Source organism: Ptychodera flava, chromosome 17 (assembly GCF_041260155.1).
Source record: "Ptychodera flava strain L36383 chromosome 17, AS_Pfla_20210202, whole genome shotgun sequence".
In the NCBI taxonomy this organism is placed as follows: Eukaryota; Metazoa; Hemichordata; class Enteropneusta; family Ptychoderidae; genus Ptychodera; species Ptychodera flava.
The window spans coordinates 23,872,733-23,895,516 of NC_091944.1; the positions used below are offsets into that span (position 1 = coordinate 23,872,733).

Consider the following 22,784-nt stretch of genomic DNA (forward strand, 5'->3'; position numbering starts at 1 on the left):
ATATTCAAGATTGGTTCGAACTAAGGAAATGTACAAAATCCGCAAAGCCTGTATATTGGTGAAAGATTTACAGGTGCGCTTAAGAAAACCTAGCATTTTGTAAGATTTACTGATAATGGAGTTAATATGAGTTTTAAAGTTTAAATCGGATGTCAGGGTTATACCTAAATCTTTAACTGAAGACACCCGTTGTAGCATAGAGCCGTTCAGTGAAAAATCAGCGACTATTTTGAACACGATTGGAACTAAATTGGGATAATTGGATTGGTAGAATTTCTCAAGAATTTTAGAAATTTCTCTAATTTTACACCATATTTGCTCACCATCTTTAAAATTTTATATAAAATTTACGATGCTGTTGAAATCTTATTAGTAAGAATCAGTTCATGATAGTATTTAATGCAATATTATTCAAAACATATGAACAATATTCACATTTGAATGAAAATATGAGAGTCTGTCTGTAGTTTCTTCATTTCTGAAACACTAGTAATAATCTCAGTTTGACATTTTTCCTCGACCAAAATGAAGCTTTTCGATTGATTTACAGTTAAGTCAGTCAGGGTCTTTTAAAATGTGCCCTGACTCAATTTAATGTTTATGAAGCCTTAAATTCATGATAAAGTCAGGGGCATTTCAAAGATGCCCTGACTCAAAATTCGTCAATTAGAGAAATTTTAAGCATTTTGTCTCGTTTCTTTAGTACATTTACACAAAAATGGACTTATTTTCATAAAAATGAATCCGATGAAAGAGGTATGCAATAATTGTTGTGTTTTCGTTGTTTTGTCCGATGAGAACAATATTTCAAAATTTACACTATTCTATCATTTTGTAAAATTTCAGCTGTAAAAAATTCGATTTCGTTACATTTTCCTAATAATTACTCTCATCCAATTTTCCCAAATTAGTTCCAATTGTGTTTTTGTTTATTTTGTTGGTGAATGATATAATACAGCATTTAGAAACATTAAGATTCAGTTTCCATTTTGCACACCACTTCGATATATTGTTCAAATCTTGCTGAAGAAATATACAGTCATCAGCTGAGTCCAGACATTTGAACAATTTTGTATCGTCTGCATAAATAGACAAGGTTGAATGGACACAACGTTCACATAAAGAATAAAAAGAAGAGGGCCAATTAAAGAGCCCTGGGGAACACCAGAAAGAACTGGCTTCCAGGAAGACTGTTTACCGTTTAAAACTACTCTTTGAGATCTACCTGAGAGATAGGATTTCAGCCACATTAGCAACGAACCTGAAAATCCATAATATTTCATTTTATGAGTTAAAAGTTCGTGAGACACAGAGTCAAAGGCCTTACTGAGATCCAGATAAATGGAATCGACTTGTTGCTTAGAGTCAAAAGCTTTGGACAAATGGTCAACATATGAAATGAGGTTAGAAACGGTGTCTCTGTTCTTAATGAAACCGTGTTGCTCAGAGATGAGAGTACTCTTGACATGCTCAAAAAGTTTTGCATATACAGATTTTTCAAAAATCTTTCTTATTAGTGACAGCAGGGATATCGGTCGATAGTTCGTAACATCATGACAATCTCCTTTTTTAAATACTAGCATGACATTGGCTGTTTTAAAATGAGATGGAAAAACACCAGATGATAAAGATATGTTAAAAATCATGGACAGTGGTATAGCAAGTTCTTCGGCACAATTTCGTAAAAAGATGCCGGAAATGTTATCCGGCCAACAGGCTTTGTGTATATCAATATCTTTAAGGTGGTTTTGTACTGTGTCAACCGTAACAGACAGGTTAGACAGTGCGTCTTGTGTTAAATAGTTCAGTGCCGGAGGGTTTTCGGATTCTGGCGTTGTAAAGACGCTGTAAAAGAATTCGTTGAACATTTCTAGTATTTCAATCTGATCACTTGTTTCTTTGTCACAATATTTCATGTGATTTGGGATAGATTTTGAAGAACGCTTCGTTTTGACAAAACTCCAGAAGATGTTTGGGTTAGTTACAGAAGTGGATTCTACGTTCTGGATATATTCAGCATATTTAGGAATGAGTTAGGAGTTAGGAGTTAGAGTTGGAGTTGGGGATGGGGGCTTGGAAACTTAGGGGGAAATGATTGAAAAGAAGGGTCCAAATTTTTTACTATTTTCAATCCTTTACCTCATTTTGCAGTATCCTATCCACTCTATATCCTATCCATGTCTTCTTCAGCCAGCCTTATACCTATGTGGAAGCAACGGTTGATTAATGACAAGGGAGAGAAGTGTTATTTAATTATTAAGTTACGTTTTTTTACACATTAACTATTACCGCTACCGGGGGTCGAGTCGAACCCAGCGCCTGCAGCATGTGAAGCATGACCTATAACCTGTACTCCACGAGAACAAGTTGCGAGAAAGGGATGCAATGTTTCATATAAACGTTAGGATGATAATGCTAAGCAGGAACTGATGATTTTATAATGTTCACTTGTAATGATTTGAAAGTCTTTTACGCATTTTCCTTCTTTTATTGAATTTATGCCTCTGCATTGATTCTTTATTGCCTGTCTTTATTTTTTCTCTGCATTGTCGTGTTTGTTTTGCAGATTTGTTATTTTTTGAATATTTTTCATATTATTTGTTGTATTTGCACAGTTAAAGTATAAAATTGTCACTTGTTTAGGATGTTTTATATGTTGAAAACTTTGTGTTTGACATTTATTATTGAATTTGTCATTTGCTGCCTTTTTTACAATACGAAAGGTGTGTGTTCCGTTTTTGACAGGATACTTTTTTTTATAAAAGTGGTTCGTCACTCAACATGTATGTAATGCGATATTTCATTGCTATTGTAGATGAAAAGGTGAACAACAATTCGTTGGATATGCCGCGAAAATTACATTATAAAAATTCCGCCGATCGACGAAGTGAATTAAGTACAGAAGCAAACAAAATTCGCCGCAATATAATGATTTAGGGTGCATATATTGTCACTAGCACGAACTTGGTCTGGTTTGTGCATTCCCAGTGTCACACATCAGCGGCAGCAGTGGCCTCCTGAGTTGTCAATGTAGGCGTGATATTAGTTTTTAGACCGTCTCAAAACATTTGGCATAATATGGTGTTATGTGCAGAGTTGCAATTAATCGATGAAGGGGACTGTAAACTTGAAGGACAGAGAATTGAAATATGTTGAACAAGCACGCCTTAGCTTTATCGCCGAAACGCCTCCGCCACATGAACTCATAAAGTCAAAGATAAGTTGGAAATAAGTCTGAAGGTGTGAAGCCAATCCAATTTCGCATGGCATGCATCCACATGCCTTCAAAGGTGTTGGTGTGGGCGAAGGTTTGAGGATCCACAAAATGAAGACAATGATTAGCGGTGAAATGAGAGAACTGAGGAGACTTGGACAACGAAGAGTAAGCCCCCTACCATTCATCGGAATAATATTGGAACCTTTAGGAACAAATCGATAAAGCATTGGCATTACGTACGCCGGTCAATAGTAATTAAAAAGGAAGCACAAATATCGCGACCAATGACTCCAATCACCAAATGTCTGTCACTGTGTCGACTCAAGCTGTATTTGGACTTCCGGAACTTGAATTCAATATAGATTTTTTTTGGTTTACATCATACTATTCATAAATTTCCATAATACAGCCTGGCTGAAAATCTATTGGAAGGCATATCGCGAAGATAAAGGAAACAAATTTGTGGACAAAAAATTAAACCAATCAATAACAGAGTTTGAACTAATGTACAGGTGTGATTTTCGGTCTGTAGAAGAAGTAATGCAAATGAAAACATAAAAAGATTTTTTGGCCGTCAAATTGATTATTATTTGCATTTGAATGAACTCTGAATTCTGTTATGTAACTGTGTGCCGTCTTTGGCAACGGCTATATTGAAAAGGGGTCAATATGGCCATTGCCGTCGGGGTCAGTTTGTAGATGACAACAAATTTGATGAATAAAACGTGAGAGGGGACATATTGTACCCGGAATGAGACGGAATTATTGCCGCGATCACATGAACTAACTAACCCTAACCCTAAAAACTCTGTGATGGTCTTCATTTGCTTGATTTTGTGTCGGGTGAAGTACAGTGGGAGCCAGAAATTGGGGTTAGCTGACCAAATTGTCGGAACTCCGCTCGCTTCGCTCGCTCCGTTCTGACACTTTGGTCAGCTAACCCCAATTCCTGGCACCCACTGTACTTCACCCGATACAAAAACTAAGCAGTCGGAGATTGTGACAGTGATTTGAAGAAAGTGCAAATTTATATTATTTTAACCTTATTAGTTAGTCAGTGCCGCAATTACGGCGATTTTGACGTCATCAGTTTGTGGCTATACCACTTGTAAAATTGTGCCCTCCTCCGCCTCGCTGTTTTCTTGAAGTAGCAGTTTCTGTAGAATCTCTGTCCTTTCTGTATACAGTGTAGAGTCCATTTAGGATTTCATTATCGGATATACTTGCATGGAGCCAGGTCTCCGTAATTGCAATAAAGTCATATTCAGCACTACTGAAGTGAACATTAAATGTTTCCAGCTTATCAGAACCGGAGAGACTTTCACCATTTTGATAAAATAAATTGAAGGTTGGTCCAGGACAGCGTTCAATATCACCACTCAGCATAAGTGTGACCATAACAAGATACCAGTAAGCAGTCTTGTTACTTACTATATGAGCCGTAGTACGGTGGTAAGCATTCATCCGCGAAGTGAGATTGCTGTATATTTCAGTGACAGCTGAGATTTCGTGATGCACTGAAGCAGTTGTGGTGTCTATTGGTAGTCTGTTGTTTGCTTGTAGTTTGGCATGACGTTTCATAGGGGAGGATATTAGAAAACTGCAGACAACATAGAGAGTGACGACAGCGAGATGCACACGTGGCGGCGCCATTATATCATCGAAGTAAGTATGGTTTACGATGGCTCTTCGCTACCTGTAACTATTTTATTTTGATATTTAATACTAAAGGACCTGGTTATTTATTACCTTGTATGGTTTGAATTTTTGAATTTGTTTCGACGTCATATTATATTGCTTCATTTTGAACAATGCTGCGCATGCGGTATTATTATAGGAATATAGTGTACGTTGTTCAGTTTTACACTACAAACATTCTACGCTATTTTAGTGATATAAGCACATCAAACACGCGATCTCCGGTACCCCATTTGCTCTTGTTCCCTTATTGACATATTTCATGATAAATTGACTATGTTCCTTAGAGCCTTTCTTGCAGTTCTGATAATATCAATTTCAGTTTATATTTTTACTTTTTTCTGGCTATACATTGAAAACAATTATTCTGAAAGAGTAGTCGACCATCACCACCAACACCCGACGGAAGAAATGGCGGCATCGGAGAGAGCCGAAAAAAGAGGCCATTCCGGTACAACAGCCAAAGGACATACAGAGACATCTTCAATGTCACCTTCGTCGCAGTGGGGACCTCTTAAATTTGTAAGTTTACAGTTTGTTTGTGTTTTGTTGCTTTTTATATGAAATGGACTGCATCTTTGAAGTTGAAAGTTCTAGATTTGTTCGGGAGACCTCAGCATTCGAAGCCTCAAAATTCTTTTATTATTTTACAATCTCAAGTTAATTGATGGATTGGCTTTTGATGGTATGCATGTACTGTGTATGGACGAACGGCTGATATAAATATTTCTGCATTCAAATACGGTACGAACAGATAGTATCATTTGACCTTCCCATGCACAACAGATCAATATAAATGGACACTTTGATGAAGTGATTTGGTTTATTGTAGAACAACATTTTGAAGTTATTTGCGCTTTTACTATCTATGGAAATGTCATCAAAGCATACATGATTATTTTCACCTAATATCGACATTCAGCGAGCAACACTCAGTAAAAGGGACCTCGCAATTGACGGATGTCCTCTGCTCCAAATATTTCAGAATGAAGTCAACGCGGTATCGTTGTGTTTATGTTCATAACATACTGTATAAGCGTTTTAATGAGAGACTCAGAGATAAGTTGTGGACTGTGTCTTGGACAAGAGTGCTGTTTCTTGAATGAATTAATCTAACAGTCTGTTTTAACACGATTGGAACTAATGAAGGAAATTAGATTTTCATATTTTGCGAATTTCTCAAAAGTGTTAGGTGCCATCATAGCTGAATGTTGCAATATCGCAAATTACTAATAAAAACAAGAGCGTAATATAAAAATAAAAGTGGATGAGATAACATTTGTAGATTAAATCGACATTACTTCACCATCCAATTTTCCCAAATTAGTTCCAATCGTGTTTTTTGCTCATATCTTATCATACCCGTAGGTTGATGCGACCAGATCATCTACACGCTTCTTGCTCTATATCAATGGTATAGGACGTGGCGGCCCAAACTGCCAGTATGGGTATTTTAGAACTGCTCTGGGATACTCAATTACACAAAATCGTTCTATAGTTAACGCAGTTATGTTTTTTGAACATGATATGTTTACCATGCACGAAAACCTGGAAAAGATAAGGACACTGGAAGAAACATTTGATGTCAAACAGTTAAAAAAGATTGTGAATATTATCCCTGTGAAAGAATTCGACGAGAAATGCAACAGGACAGTCGAAACTGTAATTGCTTCTCCTATAATAGGTAAATATACGGCTGATGCGTATGAAAAGTCTGCAAAACTTTATAGTTCTGCGTTTGGTGTAGCACTCCCAGAGCATGACCTTCTACCCGAGACAGAAGATCAGCTAGTTGAACGACTCAAGGCGGCATCTTCGATGAAATGTGTTGGAATTTGGATCCTTAACTACACTGTGCAACCTTCCTCTCCCACGACCATTGAAAAGGTCACCAAGCATATGGTACTGTCACCTGATATCCAAAATTCAGCGAGCAGCATTCGTGAAATTGTCTTTAAAGGACAGCCGTACCTCGCTGTTCACTGGAGGAACAAGCCACAAGAAATGTAAATAGAAATATATTTCACTCATAGTACATCAACAGCTGATATACGCTTATGCTCTCTAAGGACCAGTTAGGTCAAGATTTGTGAGTAAATGACTAAACAATTTACCCAATGAATACCTATTACTGGAGAACGTAGCGCATTTTAAAAGGTTAAAAGTGAAAAATTAAAACATCACTTTGATGCGTATAAAATCGCCAGGCAGTGAATCGAACGTTTTTTGGTGTAACGCACAGATTTCACTTGCCAAATGTTGTAAATATGTTAGTACCAGACTGTATTTTTCGAAGATACAGCTTAAGGAAAGGGCGACGAATTCGGACGCGCACACGCTTTAGAACGTTTCTGCGCAGATTTAACTCCAGCCTGCCGCAAATGGGTTATTTTGTAGCGCATGTATTTAACATCACCTGTCATTGTTGAAATTGCGCTTTTACCTAATTTTTTGACCCAGTGTCTTAGAAATACATGTGACCTATAACCTTGTCATATTTTGACCCCCTAGGAAGCTGGTTTTTATTCAATATGAGCGAAAAATAACATTTCTCTCCCATTTATATGGCGCAAATTACCCGTTCAGCTGGAGATATTGTAAAAAGTAGCGTGGTGACACCCTTTTATTAAAAGTGTAAACTAAATGGTATTATGTCAGGAGTTTATTCGCCAAGTTTGGTCAAAATGACACCATTCAAAACGACAGGAAGAAAGTTCGAAAATTATGTAGTGATATAATTTCGATATCGTCATTTTGTAATCGATATTTATGTTAAAATTTCTTCACAAACATTATGAAAACTATACATTCGATAGATATGGATCTTAAGTCTTGGTATTTATTAAAATTAACTCATTTGCTAAGCGTTTTATGATTGCTTTCTTTAGTTTAAGTGAATTATATCATTTTTATTTATTTCTAACGACGCCATTTTAACGTCCGTTTCTATGGAAACAAGCGTGGTGACCCCCATTTTTTTTTTCATTTTTGCACTTGCACAACTTCAAAGAATATTTGTGCAAAGTTTCAAGAAAATGACACCACAACTTAATTTTGACGTAATCGTAGTACTTCACCTTAACAGTCCACGCTAGTGCTGCCACGCATTTAAAGTCTATATATGCAGAAAACTACACAATTTACAGAATCTAATTTCTGTAACGTTCAGAGCACAAATAAAGCAAACTGAAGGTCAAAGATACATTTTAGTTTAATTTTTAATAGAAATCGACAGATAATCAGCATTATATTACCATGCCCTGACTATCGCATTTTAATTGGTCGAGCTGAACCACGTGACTGACCACAAATACACAGTACTGGTTTGTTTACATGCCCGTGAATATGAATAATAAGATGAACAACTCGTAACTTTACAGCTTAAACGTAAATCATAATCAAGAACAAAATAAAATGGAGCACTAGTGGGCCAAGTTGAGATACTTTTTTTCTGAAAATATCTTCTGATTTTGCCAATTGTTTACAGCGCGCGTGACATTTTGTCGCGTATTGCTCAGTTCTGGGGCCTAGTTATCGTTCGCTCCGAAAATTTTCGGAAATTTTGACGGTTTTCTTTGGTTCGTTGATAATATAATGGAAATAACAGACTCCGCTCTGACCATTAACGGTTATTTATGGGCATGGGCTCGAGGAAAGCCAAATTAACGGGCACGGCAAGCCTCGCCCGTTAATTTTTGGCTTTCCTCTCGCCCTTGCCCATAAATAAACGTTAACTGTCAGTGCGTCGCCCGTTATTTCTATATTAGAAGGCCTGCCATTCTACCCGGAGCACCATTTTGTCAGTCACTGTCGCTACGCAAAAGTCTACAGCGCAGTTCATTCATTACTTTACGACATGTATATTAATTACATTTAGTAATTTCAATATGACCTCTGCGCAACTTTGTCTTTTAGAAAGTAACGCGAAAATCAACAAATTATTTCGAACGACAGAGAGAGCAGTGAGAAACTACATCCGAAAACAGGGAGGGAGCTACTGAAATTTTTTGAACGTATATCAATTTGCATAATTTCATTTTTTGCCTGATGCTGTCTGTGGCAAACGAAACCTACGTTGTGAAGGTGTATGTCAAGTAAATGTCTTCAGTCATTGTGAAAACCAAGCTGTGATGGACATGGTGTTGTAACTGATCTATCGACAAAATATTGTTCTCGGCCATTTTCTTTTGAAAGAAGCCCTCACTTCAGTGATCACTGCAATGTGAAATTGACTGATTTGTTAAACCTTCTGGTTGTACATTAGATAAGACATTTCCTAATTGTTGGCTCTGACTCTTGTTTTAACAGTATAATCCAAATCAAAATATCTAACATTAAAATTCAGTGTCACAGATTTCGTTTATGGTTACCATGATTTATGGGCATGGTAATTTCTGTTTTCGGATATTTTTGGATAGGAAGGTACTAATGCATGTGATAAGTCAATACTCGAAATAATACCACTGACAGTACTTCAGATTTATCTGATTACCAAGGTAACATGCCTCTTGCAAAGGTCGACACTCTTTGCTTCTTCGGTGGTTTTTCATGATTGTTTTTCTTCACAAACATGCTGGCTGGCCCCGATTTGAAAACTCAGTAAGCACGTTTGTTGCCTAACCGCCTGAAAGTCGCCGACAAATTGCCATACACCGACGGAAACATGCTGCCATGGCGACTCTCAATCCCGAGGGCAAACAGATGTACAGTATGCGTTAATCGAATACGGCCAGTCGATACCTATATTAACCCCCTGTATTCCGAACGAGTGTGGCTGCGTCGCGGACGCAGAGCCGCAGACGAGGAGGTGGCGCTACAAGAGGAATCACGATTCCGCGATAAGGGAGGATTATACTTTATCACATGCATAGACCCAGTTTTCCTTGAGTAAACCTTTATTTTACACTGACGCTGGTGAAGGACGGCAGGGACTATTTGAAAATAATTCGTGCGCTTGTGCTAGGCTGCTGCTGACGTGACCACGCGCGCTCAGCTGTACATGGCCATAACACGAAGTTAATAGCTTGGTTATTGAACCGCTCTTTTTTAGACTCGGATTCGGACGAGCGGTTTTGTCTATGGCTTCTCCACAAGGTGACTTTATGCCGTACGTTGTGAGTTTGAACCTTATTGAAAATTTACCATAATACTAAAAATTTGAAGGCCGTCTGCTATCACTCGTCTTTGACTGCAGACAACAACGCCGACTCTCTTACGCGTCCTAGAATATTCAAATGGTTAGACGTCTCTTCGGAAATTGCCCAGTTGGCAGTTGTTCTGAACTGCTAACGGTTCTTCTTTAGCAAACTCCAAAGATGATGAAAGTATCATCAACATTCCTCTTACCAATACAATTTTCTATTAAACGATTTTGCTCTAGAAACAATCTCAAGTTTGTACTTGAGTGGAAAAACACCGCACAGTTGAAATTGCAATGTTTCTCTGTTTCTCATTGTTAAAGACAGGGAAACGGTTCATTTTATGTATTCTTTTTACTAAGAGTCCCGGAATTTATTTTATTAATGTGTGTATTTTGCAGATACAAAAGCTTCTGTGAAAATTTCTCCAATGCGAAAAATCCAAAATGTGAATACTACACGCGGGACCTTAGACTAATGAAGAATGCCACTCACCATGTCGCTAAGTCTATTCAGAATTTTATGAAAGCCAACAATTTAACACAAGTGTACATAGCAACTCCACCAATGTCAACGGTAAGTTATCGAAATCCTATTCTCAGACTGCTACCTCTCACCACGATTATGGGGTTTTAATGTTATACAATTTTAATTAGGAATGACTGAATCGTTGAATACCTATTGAACTTTATCGTCTGTCAGTTCATTTTTATCACAATCTACTAGCTTTATAGCGTGACTTATATTCCTTCAATTCCGCTTGATAAAAACTTGCATTCATGCCATCGTTTGTGGGTGGCTTTTAGCTATTAGCAAGATTTCCACGTGAGAAGAAGACGACTTGTATTGTGATGACAGCTTTTACGAATCAAAATTTACACACCATTGACAAATAAACATAATATCATTTCAAGATGTATTCTCTAACATTTGGAATGGAGCACCTTGTTTTTTTTTGTTTCTGCGTAAAGGTCTTCCATTTAAATGTATTTCGCCTGTGTTAATTTAAAATTCTAATGTATATCGACTTACTGCCTAATGGTTGAGCGCCAACTGTTCGAATGTATTCGAAGTTTTGGGGTATTTAGGTCATATTGAACACTTATCATTTTACTCGGCCACCACTTGCAGCTTACTTCCTTTATTGGTATGTAATTTATTTTTTTACAAATCTTATGTTATATTTCACTAAAGCAGTAGAAGAGATCCAGACCCAAAATAAGATCAATAAGGCTATCGATTTTCAAATGTCACTTTCAAATACCATTATCATGCAACATTATCATCTTCAGCATCGCCTTAATTAGTAGTCATGTACTCATTCAGTCATATCATATTCTTACACGCACTCGTCAAGTGAGGCACTACCGCCCATAGGACAAAATACACCTCAGTCCAGTATATGGAAACCTTCTCATCCATATTAACACGTATATACCCGTCTCTTTTCAGGACTGTCCCACAGAATATACCGCTTCTCGCCCAAATAAAATCCGGTCCCATATCCTGCGGTTGTGAACGTTATTCTTTTCTATCTCAACCTTCGTGAAGTTATTCCTCTTAATCTCCATGTTTTCGTTCATCAGTGTCTCTTGACTTAAAAATGTGAATTAACAACAGGCTCCCGTTTTATATTATCCTTGTGTTTGCCGCTGAGCACGGACTTGTCCGGTACACTTAGTCTAAACCATGTCATACACTTCAGCCCCTCCATGTGTCCAGCGCATAGGTAAACATGGAGGATGGGCCAGTGGAGGTTCACTTGATTGGATGCTTTGAGGCTGTTCGTAATAAATTAACTGAGTTTACTGGACGTCCAAAACGAATCGTGTTGGCGAGATGTGGTATGTTCTATGGACCCGCCCTCTTAAGCGAATGGGATGTGTGGGAGTAAATATTGCTGGGAATGTTCCCTAAGGTGGATGGTACAGCCTGAGTGAATCGATGCAATTTAAAATAAAATTAGTTTGGTGGATTATAAAACTTCTGAGCAAGAGAGTTATGTTGTGGGTGATAATGCAGAATCATCTAAACTATGCTAATTTGAAGGTACACGTGTATACTCTTTGTACCCACTATTTGCTTATGCTGACTCTTGATTTTAAAAAAAATCATAAATTGACTTTTTGACTGTAACATTAACGCGTGACCGCATATTACTTGCATATTATTTTTGGAATTTATTTGTGACCTAAGTATTGAGCCAAAAATGCAGATTTCCAAACCTGATATTGAAGGCAAATATTGTAGGGCCTGTACTTTGTAGATTCACGCCACGGTACGTCTGTACCAAATTCTGGACGAGTGGCCAAACAGCGCTCCACAAAATTCAAAGGGTGGGCGGCAGTTCAACGAGGACATCTTGCTGGTCCGCTATTCTAAAGCTTTGTCTTGGATCAAGGACACCGCAAATCGTGACATTTGTCCCTATTTGGCTTTAACGGGCCAGTTGAGACTTTTGATGTTTAACCTAGCCTGATCTTTGCAGTTCATTGTTTGGTCCCCTTTCCCCAAAACACAGTGGAAGGGTATGTATTGTTTTACAATTTCTACTATACTGCACGATAGTGCAACTAATTGACACATCATTTATCTAAGACAGACACTCTCTTTGCAAAAATGTCAATATAGCCTTTTGAAGTACATAGTTTGCTCCAATAGTGTTGATTAAGAGGAATTACTTTGAATATATTTACTTCTATTATATTGCCAATAGTTGTGATGGACAATGCAACATTTTGTTTTGTAGAACATCATGCAGGTACTCAGAAGTTTAGGAGTTGCAAAAACCTTCTCAGCTGAGAACATGACAAGTAATGGATATGCGAAAGAGATGGACGACCCTTACATTTGGTCTCTTTTGGAACAACAAATCTGCATCAGTAAGTTCACATGTCGACTCATAAGCAGAAAACTGTATTTTTCTACGATAACGTTAGCTTTGACTATGAATTATGCATTCATCAAATATAATCTAATATACCATTCAGTTTATCTTTCTGTCAAGCTAAAGTCTTTAACGAATTCGGTAATTATATCTTCCCTATGTCATTACCGATCAATTAAGGTCAAGCGCTTCGACAAAGGAAGTTAAAACTTCTTTCTATAAGATTCCTACGGAAACTTGGAACATTCATTATCGACATCATGATTACAAATTTTGCAAAGTTTGTGATACAAAATTACCTTAGATTTACCTACTAACTTATATGAAATTCACTATGGCCGCTATACCCTGTGATGACCATTTGGAGAAAAGCCTAATTTCCCTGACAACGTCAATCAGATGATAATAACTTAATTTGTTAACAAAGTTTAAGGTGTTTCAAAACAAGTGGCACATATTCTAAAGAAGGCATTTTAAAATTGAAGGAATTACCCCTGAGGTGGTTCCGAAAACTTAACGATGACATGTGATACTTTCACAATACAGTATTAAGATTTGGGTAGGGTTGTTAACTGTTACCGTCAGCTAGTCGCCTTGATTGTTGCTGCTTTGACGCAACTCATCCCTAACAACGACGAAGCAGTTGCTAGTCACTCCATAGTAAGGAAACAAACTTCAATTCAGCCTGCATACACGTGAATTTACTCCACACTTTAAAACTCACCACCCAGTAGCATTTCATAGGGGTTGAGACTAAATTGCTTCAATCATTGTACACTTGAAGGAGATCCTCAGTATTTGCTTAATAGATGTTATTACTATCCGTGAAGGAGAGTAGAACATGTTTGGCAATATGTCATCCTGAATGTCGCACGAAGTGTATTTTGTGTTTACATTGTTTTATACATGTATTGTTTTCTGTAAGTAAGATGACAAAAGAAAATACTACACTTTTCCTGTTGAATTAAACTCATTGAATTCAGCTTTTCGAAAAATTCTAATGAACGTTCTCGGTTAAAATGAGCTAACTTGAGCTTAAACCAACTAGTGAAGAAAAGAATAATTATTGACGAGAAGAAGTGCCTCAAATCATACTTGTACTATTCGGCACTCTACATTCATCGGTAGATTTGCCTTGCGCAGGGATATTTTATTGACATTCTTGGAAAAAATAAAATGACCGTGGTTGTTTCTCCTCTTCGCAGACTCAGATCTATTTATTGGGCACTACAATAGTACTTGGTCGCTCAGAGTTCGAGAGAGCAGATCGGCAAACTTGGCGAAATCTGTATCAATTAAAGAATTTTGGGCTAACAATACTTCGGGACTATTTAGCCGCCGACGCTAGAGTTGACAACGCAAAACGGAAAGAAAAACAATCTCCAGACTGGTGTGTGAAAAGTACGCTCCTGCGGTTTGTTCAGGTCAGGAAGTGACCTTATTCGAATCGTGTGCGATATCTTTTGGACTTGAGTTTACCATTTCTTATCTTCATTCTTTTCTACTTAAGGTAGTATGCGCCTCGAAAGTGAACGACTTAAACATTTGTTCTAACTTTCCTCGAGGAATCTTTTAATCATTCTCTTTCAAAATCAAGAATAAAAATAAGGGGTCACCGTGCAAATTTTGATACTAGAGAAACAAATTACCAAAGATTTACCGATATTAGAAATTCAAAATGGCCGCCATCCCTGTGTTAACTCTATGGAGAAAATTAAAAATTTTCGATTTTCGAAAAACCAAGCCGGTGAAAAGTTTTCTTTCACCAAGAGCTTTAAATGAACCCCACATGTGGTATATCAGAAGAGAATTGTCAAAGTTTGAGAGTCCGAATGTCTGTCCCCGAGGTGCGTTCTACTTTAACGTCCTTTAAATGAATGCTACTATAAAATATGAGGAATGTCATTCATAATGCCAGTGTTCGCTATCAGTATCAAACGGCTGTCAGCATGAATTTCCACGACAGACTCCTCCTTTTACTTTAAAGTAAATACAATTCAAATCAGTGTAATCATTTCAATTATATTTTTGTTGTACAAAAACTTCTGCTAATTTTCAAATGCCCATGACAAGATGTAGTACCTATCGACTCACCATTCGTACATCTCATTGAAAGTCTTACGCACGTCATTATCGTTGACAAATGGAGTTTTATCTTTATTGGTGTGCAAAGTGAATATACAACTTGTTAATCAGCCAAGTGCTTCACGTGATAGGGTAGGTACACAGGAAACAAAAATGTTGATTAAATTAAATGTCACTGTTACCGAATGGGTAAATATCATATTTAATATCTTTGCAGTACTTTCTACACACTGGCGCGGCGTAATTGATATGTGTAAACACTTTCTCGCCTTCAGGTGTTAAATTCTCATTGGACACCTTCTCCAAAATTAAATGATTCGTATGCAACTAACATATACGGAGCCTGTTCAGTCTCATTGTAGCCACCAAGTTTAACAGAATATAAAATTCTGCAAACAGCAAAGATTTACTATTTAATGAGGGTAAGAGTATACAGATGTGGATTGACCATGAAAGTAAGGGCATATATTTGCTGCTCGAGGTCCTGAGAGTTGTCCACAAAAAGCCTGTTTTAAGGGGCCTTAAATACAGTTTCCGAAAATACCGATCGGCCAAAAATAAATCAAATATGAGAGAAGTTTACGTCGTTAATGTTGACTCAAGCTTAAAGTTGAAAGATCATCTCATCCTGTTTTGATAGTATTTCAAGTCATGCTTACAACCGACAACTTGGTGTGTGAGCTTCATTTACTGAAAAGCAATACGATTCCGGACCTGTACTTCAACACAGATACCGTAAAGTAAGAGACGTAACAACAGTATGTGATAAAACTTTCAGCTCATAGGGAGATGATTTTCGGACATGTACATAAATTGCAACAATGGGTCACACTTTCAGCGGCTATATTCTTAGGCGATCACTAAGAGTAGTTTAAACAATCTTACAATGTCACTTATGAAAATCTTCCGATTTATCATAAAGTACTCCTCTAGAAGTCTACCTTAACATAATTTCACCAAGCAGTACACACATACATTCATTTCAAATTTGGTCTCAGTTTTTGCATATATGTCATTTATTTGAACAGACATTGAATATGAAACATACAGATGCGGATTTATCAGCATCGCAATCAATATTATCAATCAATCAAACCGGTAAAATGATAAATGCAACTCAGAGCATAAAATGATTTGATATTCTATGGCATCGGGGGAAAGAGAATACTTTGCATACTAAAGAGCATGAGCTCTGAGCTTTTATGCTCCTTTTGATTTATCAATACTGGAAAAGATGATACTATGTATATTAAAGAGCACGAGCTGTGAGTTTTTATGCTCTCGTGAATTTATCAATAATGACTTGTTACGCAGTTTACATGGCCGACTGTTATTATTTCTTTGATAGAAATGTTACCGATCTTTCTTATTTTGAAATGTACATTTAGTATACTAAAAACAAAGAACACTAACGGTACCAACTATTTTAGTACCCGTATCGACTAATTACGCAACGCGTACAGCCGCTTGAAAATCACATCTTTGATATCTGTCGATTACGTTTCCAATTTTATTGACCTAAACAATAAACCGATTATAACAAAAATTGTTTTTCATGAATAGAAGAGTCAGTCTATTCTTTAACTTTTACTGCCTTGTGCTTAATACCTACATAAGTTATGAGTAACATGCTGTATTTCAATCCCTATTTAATGACGCTGTGTGCGGCACGAATTTATGAAGGATGTCAATATTCTTCATGATATCATTGTTTCAATTTTAAAACAGCCAGAGACTTTGAGAAAATCAAGTAATTTTCAATAAAATCTGTCTTACTATAGTATGATTTGTGATATTGTGTACTGAGCATTAAATGTCTTTTTTTATAAAGAGGATAATTGAAAGAAGGAGAAATCAAAGGTTTCTGCAGACACTGTAAAATATTCAAATTGCTGCAGGGTAGATAAACATTTCGAGAAATTATGTTATTTAGTGTCCAATAGCAACAAATAAAAATAGTGTGTGTTTGTTATGAAGTTTTGCTACCCAGCTTATAGAAGGATAGACTGTTAATTTCTAGGTATATTGAATTGGCTTATACAAAAAGTCTGGAACACAGTCAGCAAACGTATGCTATAAAATGACTATCAAAATTTCCTGTACGCTTTGGAGGGTGCATAAAACCTTTTCCTCGACCTCAACAAGAACAAGAGTTAAAACTTTTACGAGTCCCGCGAGCCATATGTTCGGGCTGTAACATTCTATTGCATACCTATCACGATTTATTAACCCATTTGGATAAAAAAACTGATCTGTATTCTGAGACTCCATTTAGTCACGTGCACATTGAGCAATGTGTACAAAGAGATTTATTTATAATGAATCTGCAATCAAAAGGAATGAAACAGCATCAGTGAAAGACTTCACGTAATGATGGACTTGTTGACACAGACATCTGTATTCAGGGAGATGAAAACTGTTAATTGGATAAATGTTCATGCCAGTTGTTACAGTCAAAATCTCTACTTCATTATTGGGTGTTAGAGATTACGAATTCAACATTCTTACCAGTGAAAAGTTCCTTACCCAAATGAAGTATGAGTCACAGATTAAGTTAAATTTCGTATTCAGGGTTCACAATCACATTGCACAACGCAATGCATGGGAACAGAGTTAAACTTGATCTTCGCATTTATTCAGTGGACGAATGCCCCCTTGAAAGAAAACTGTCAAAGAGACTCGGATATTTTCTCATGATAATTGCTTTTAACAATTTTTTTCCGTGGAAGAGACCCAAACTTGTTTAACGTTATAGTTTTCTACAAACTCGAAAAGTATCTGGTATCGTGAGTTGATTTTTGTTGTATAATGAGCCGACTGCTGAATGAGTTATCAACTTGAAGGGAACTTCACCGACCCTGCTCTATTGTGTGTGGGTAATGCCACTGTATAGGTCAAGGAAATGTCTCTCCGGACAATATGTTATCAAGAACTGACCGAACCGTTATTGACCCTGATTGCAATCAAATCTGTAAGATTTTAAGCTTCTATGTCTAGATGCTTTAGTCCTTGTATATATGCATTTTGGAGTAAATTAGTAACTGTTCAAAACCATTAATTTTCCACATTCGGTGCGTCAAGGTTTTGTTGTTGAAATAAGATCTTGTAAATGAAGTAAATGTTTAGTATCGTTAGATGGCGTGCACTGAGAGATATCATACAGCTGGACCAATGCATTTCACTTTTGACCCATGAGTCTTCTGAGTGTAAAGTTAATTTAATTTCTTATTTCTGTATCTTCCTTTGATTTATTTCAGTTTGATTGTTCTCTGAGAATTATTCTTAATCTAGAAGGCACTCTTATATTCAATTAAGATATACACAGATTGGATATTTCGGTGGTCTTATTGAAGAGGCACCGCATTTTGTTGTCATCATAGACCAATGACACTGTAGTCACACACAGATCAATTTGTGCGATACACTTTTTTCATTCACTAATACTCCATCGGGCTTCAGATATCATCCAAAGCTAGAGAAAAAATAGGTGATGGAAAAAGGGAAACCTGTACAAGAAAACCATATTTCTCCCGTCTGGTCGACGACTCAAGGTACTCTTTGCCCGAAAATTTTGTACAAAAGTCTTTCATTCCCTCAGCTGTGGCCGTTTAAAACTCAGAATTTTATACCCAATTCATTGATTTTTTTCAGATTGTGTGTATGTATGTTCTAATAATTGTAAGTTGGGAGCTTTGTGGTGCCTAAAGAAAATGTTTCATTTGTGCGCGTTTCATTAATGGACAGTAAAGTAATTTGATTTGGTTGGATTGAATTAGTAACCGCAACAATTTGAACCTCCGAAAATGCCGTCTACTCATGCGCACAAACTAGATCACGTAAACGATGATGGCGGCATCATCTGTGACCGACAAGGAAGAGACCTAGCATCAACCAGAGTTCTGGACGCTATGATGTTTGGTTTTAGGGCATGTACTTAGCGTATTTAGTGCTCGTTACGTTAACAGTGACAGGGTCAAAGCACTATAGATTCATCGGTCTCTCGCCATGTTTCTCGTTATCATGAAACCTCGTTGATCGAATCATTATATTGTATATCACCAACAAAGGTAGGAACGATGTGTAAAATAGCCTTTATTTCTTTCATATTCAAAACGATGGTGCACTTTTTTCAAGTTCAGAAGAAATATGACTTTTTAATAATTTAAGAGAAATATAACGTATATTTATCATTCATTAATATATGTATTTTTAGAGCCTAGAGTATATGAATACTTTGAATATGAATCACCTATTGGTCTGAAAATACTAATATATTGAGGGAATTTTGATAAATGTAAGGTGCGATGTAGAAAACTATAGAGTAGGCTATTTATCATAATCGTTTAAATACAGTACGACTATATTAAATGAACTCGATGATGATAAATGGCGTCATCTATGTATGTATGTATGAATATATGTATGTATGTATGTATGTATGTATGTATGTATGTATGTATGTATGTATGTATGTATGTATGTGTGTGTGTCTGTATGTGTATGAGTGTATGCGTGATATCTAGTATAAAAGTTACATTTAGCTTTTTACGAAAAACGATTAGCAAGTTTTGTTTCAAAAAGAAGATCGTCTGCAATTGTTATACGAACCTTACTTAAGTGAAATGACATAGGCTGTAATGCATTGTTGAAATTATTAGTGTTATCAACTGATGCTCGTATATATTATCATTGTCTCACAATCTTTTTAATTCTTGAAACCAACAACTGTGATATTATGCTTGTGGTGCTGTCACACAGGATTTATAAATAAAAAATGAAAGGGCCATTTACATCACTTGTCGTACACTCTTGACTTACACTGCAACTTCCATGTACGAATTGGCAGCGACATTTCGAAATTGACAGTACATTGAATGCTGAGATGACAAGTATTCAATTCGTAAAATGTGAGTGTGAATATTCCGGAGAAATTTGAATTTACAGAGAAATAATATTAAACATCATTGTGCCATTATTTATTTATTTATTGATGGATTTATTGATTATTGATTCATTTATTTTCCCGCCTCAACCAAATAAATGTGCTGATCATTATATCCTTCCTTCCTGCAATTGTAACAAATCACCGAATGTTTTGTCGATTAGTTTACCATGTTCGTTCGTATCTTTATCCTCTACTCGACTACTTTTTTGCTCGAAGCATATGTAAAATATCGATAACAAAAGAGTGACAATGATAAAAGTATCAAAGACCGTATGTTGACCCTCCATTAAGAGGGTGAATCGCAACAAAGCAAAAAAGGTGCAAATATCTACAAATTCATCTTCGATACTTAAAAGAGAGAGAACGCTGGTGTACATTCCGTTTGCTTGGATAGCAAACATTTTTTTGCAAGTTAAGATGAATAGAAGAGTCAGTCTATTCTTTAACTTTTACTGCCTTTTGCTTAATACTTACATGAGTTATGAGTAACATGCTGTATTTCAATCCCTATTTTATGACGCTGTGTGCGGCACGAATTTATGATGGATGTCAGTATTCTTCATGATATCATTGTTTCAATTTTAAAACAGCCAGAGACTTTGAGAAAATCAAGAAATTTTCAATAAAATCTGTCTTACTATAGTATGATTTGTACTATTGTGTACTGAGCATTAAATGTCTTTTTTTTTATAAAGAGGATAATTGAAAGAAGGAGAAAGCAAAGGTTTCTGCAGACACTGTAAAATATTCAAATTGCTGCAGGGTAGATAAACATTTCGAGAAATTATGTTATTTAGTGTCCAATAGCAACAAATAAAAATAGTGTGTGTTTGTTATGAAGTTTTGCTACCCAGCTGATAGAAGGATAGACTGTTAATTTCTAGGTATATTGAATTGGCTTATACAAAAACTCTGGAACACAGTCAGCAAACGTATGCTATAAAATGACTATCAAAATTTCCTGTACTCTTTGGAGGGTGCATAAAACCTTTTCCTCGACTTCAACAAGAACAAGAGTTAAAACTTTTACGAGTCCCGCGAGCCATATGTTCGGGCTGTAACATTCTATTGCATACCTATCACGATTTATTAACCCATTTGGATAAAAAACTGATCTGTATTCTGAGACTCCATTTAGTCACGTGCACATTGAGCAATGTGTACAAAGAGATTTATTTATAATGAATCTGCAATCAAAAGGAATGAAACAGCATCAGTGAAAGACTTCACGTCATGATTGACTTGTTGACACAGATATCTGTATTCAGGGAGATGAAAACTGTTAATTGGATAAATGTTAATGCCAGTTGTTACAGTCAAAATCTCTACTTCATTATTGGGTGTTAGAGATTACGAATTCAGCATTCTTACCAGTGAAACGTTCCTTACCCAAATGAAGTATGAGTCACAGATTAAGTTAAATTTCGTATTCAGTGTTCACAATCACATTGCACAACGCAATGCATGGGAACAGAGTTAAACTTGATCTTCGCATTTATTCAGTGGACGAATGCCCCCTTGAAAGAAAACTTTCAAAGAGACTCGGATATTTTCTCAAGATAATTGCTTTTAACGATTTTTTCCATGGAAGAGTGCCAAACTTGTTTAACGTTATAATTTTCTACAAACTCGAAAAGTATCCGGTATCGTGAGTTGATTTTTGTTGTATAATGAGCCGACTGCTGAATGAGTTTCTAGATATGTCAGCAAGATTGTTTAATAACTATATATCGTTCACTTGTTAAGAGTATTGTAACGTTTGATATTGTATGTCGGTACGGGAACCTGTCATTTAAGGACAAAATGAGATTAACAAAAGTCGTCAATCTGGCAGGAAGGATTGTTGGTATGAAACAATAGCAACTTTCGGTAGTATACTACCAATCTTTGAAGATGTGAGCCATTCAGGCTCATCAGGATGCAAAACATCCACTCAACACATAATTCAAAATTCTCCCGTCTGGTCGACGACTCAAGGTACTCTTTGCCCGAAAATTGTGTACAAAAGTCTTTCATTCCCTCAGCTGTGGCCAGTTCATTGATTTTTTTCAGATTGTGTGTATGTGTGTTCTAAAATTTGTAAGTTGGAAGCTTTGTGGTGCCTAAAGAAAATGTTTCATTTGTGCGCGTTTCGTTAATGGACAGTAAAGTAATTTGATTTGGTTGGATTGAATAAGTAACCGCAACTATTTGAACCTCCGAAAATGCCGTCTACTCATGCGCACAAACTAGATCACGTAAACGATGATGGCGGCATCATCTGTGACCGACAAGGAAGAGACCTGGCATCAACCAGAGTTCTGGACGCTATGATGTTTGGTTTTAGGGCATGTACTTAGCGTATTTAGTGCTCGTTACGTTAACAGTAACAGGGTCAAAGCACTATAGATTCATCGGTCTCTCGCCATGTTTCTCGTTATCATGAAACCTCGTTGATCGAATCACTATATTGTATATAACCAACAAAGGTAGGAACGATGTGTAAAATAGCCTTTATTTCTTTTATATTAAAAACGATGGTGCACTTTTTTTCAAGTTCAGAAGAAATATGACTTGATGTAAGAGAAATATAACGTATATTTATCATTCATTAATATATGTATTATTAGAGCCTAGAGTATATGAATACTTTGAATATGAATCTCCTATTGGTCTGAAAATATTAATATATTGAGGGCATTTTGATAAATGTAAGGTGCAATGTAGAAAACTATAGAGTAGGCTATTTATCATAATCGTTTAAATACAGTACGACTATATTAATTGAACTCGATGATGATAAATGGCGTTATCTATGTATGTATGTATGTATGT

General features: G+C 36.4%; 1 protein-coding gene across 1 annotated transcript; it reads left to right on the forward strand.

Annotated features, from left to right (window-relative positions):
- The first annotated feature begins 4,993 nt into the window (after nucleotides 1–4,993).
- Nucleotides 4,994–16,806, forward strand: LOC139116499 (uncharacterized). The gene is made up of 5 exons (XM_070679115.1): nucleotides 4,994–5,437; nucleotides 6,284–6,921; nucleotides 10,455–10,629; nucleotides 12,803–12,935; nucleotides 14,146–16,806. The coding sequence occupies exons 1-5, from the start codon at nucleotides 5,192–5,194 to the stop codon at nucleotides 14,286–14,288; spliced, it is 1,335 nt and encodes a 444-aa protein (XP_070535216.1). The 5' UTR covers nucleotides 4,994–5,191; the 3' UTR covers nucleotides 14,289–16,806.
- The last annotated feature ends 5,978 nt before the right edge of the window (nucleotides 16,807–22,784 follow it).

Bases quoted from the DNA above. Each gene is read 5' to 3' on its own strand.
- LOC139116499 (XM_070679115.1), top strand. From the start codon at position 5,192: ATGTTCCTTAGAGCCTTTCTTGCAGTTCTGATAATATCAATTTCAGTT. The intron at 6,922-10,454 runs GTAAATAGAAAT...TGTATTTTGCAG, and splicing joins AGGAACAAGCCACAAGAAAT to ATACAAAAGCTTCTGTGAAA. The intron at 12,936-14,145 runs GTAAGTTCACAT...TCCTCTTCGCAG, and splicing joins GGAACAACAAATCTGCATCA to ACTCAGATCTATTTATTGGG.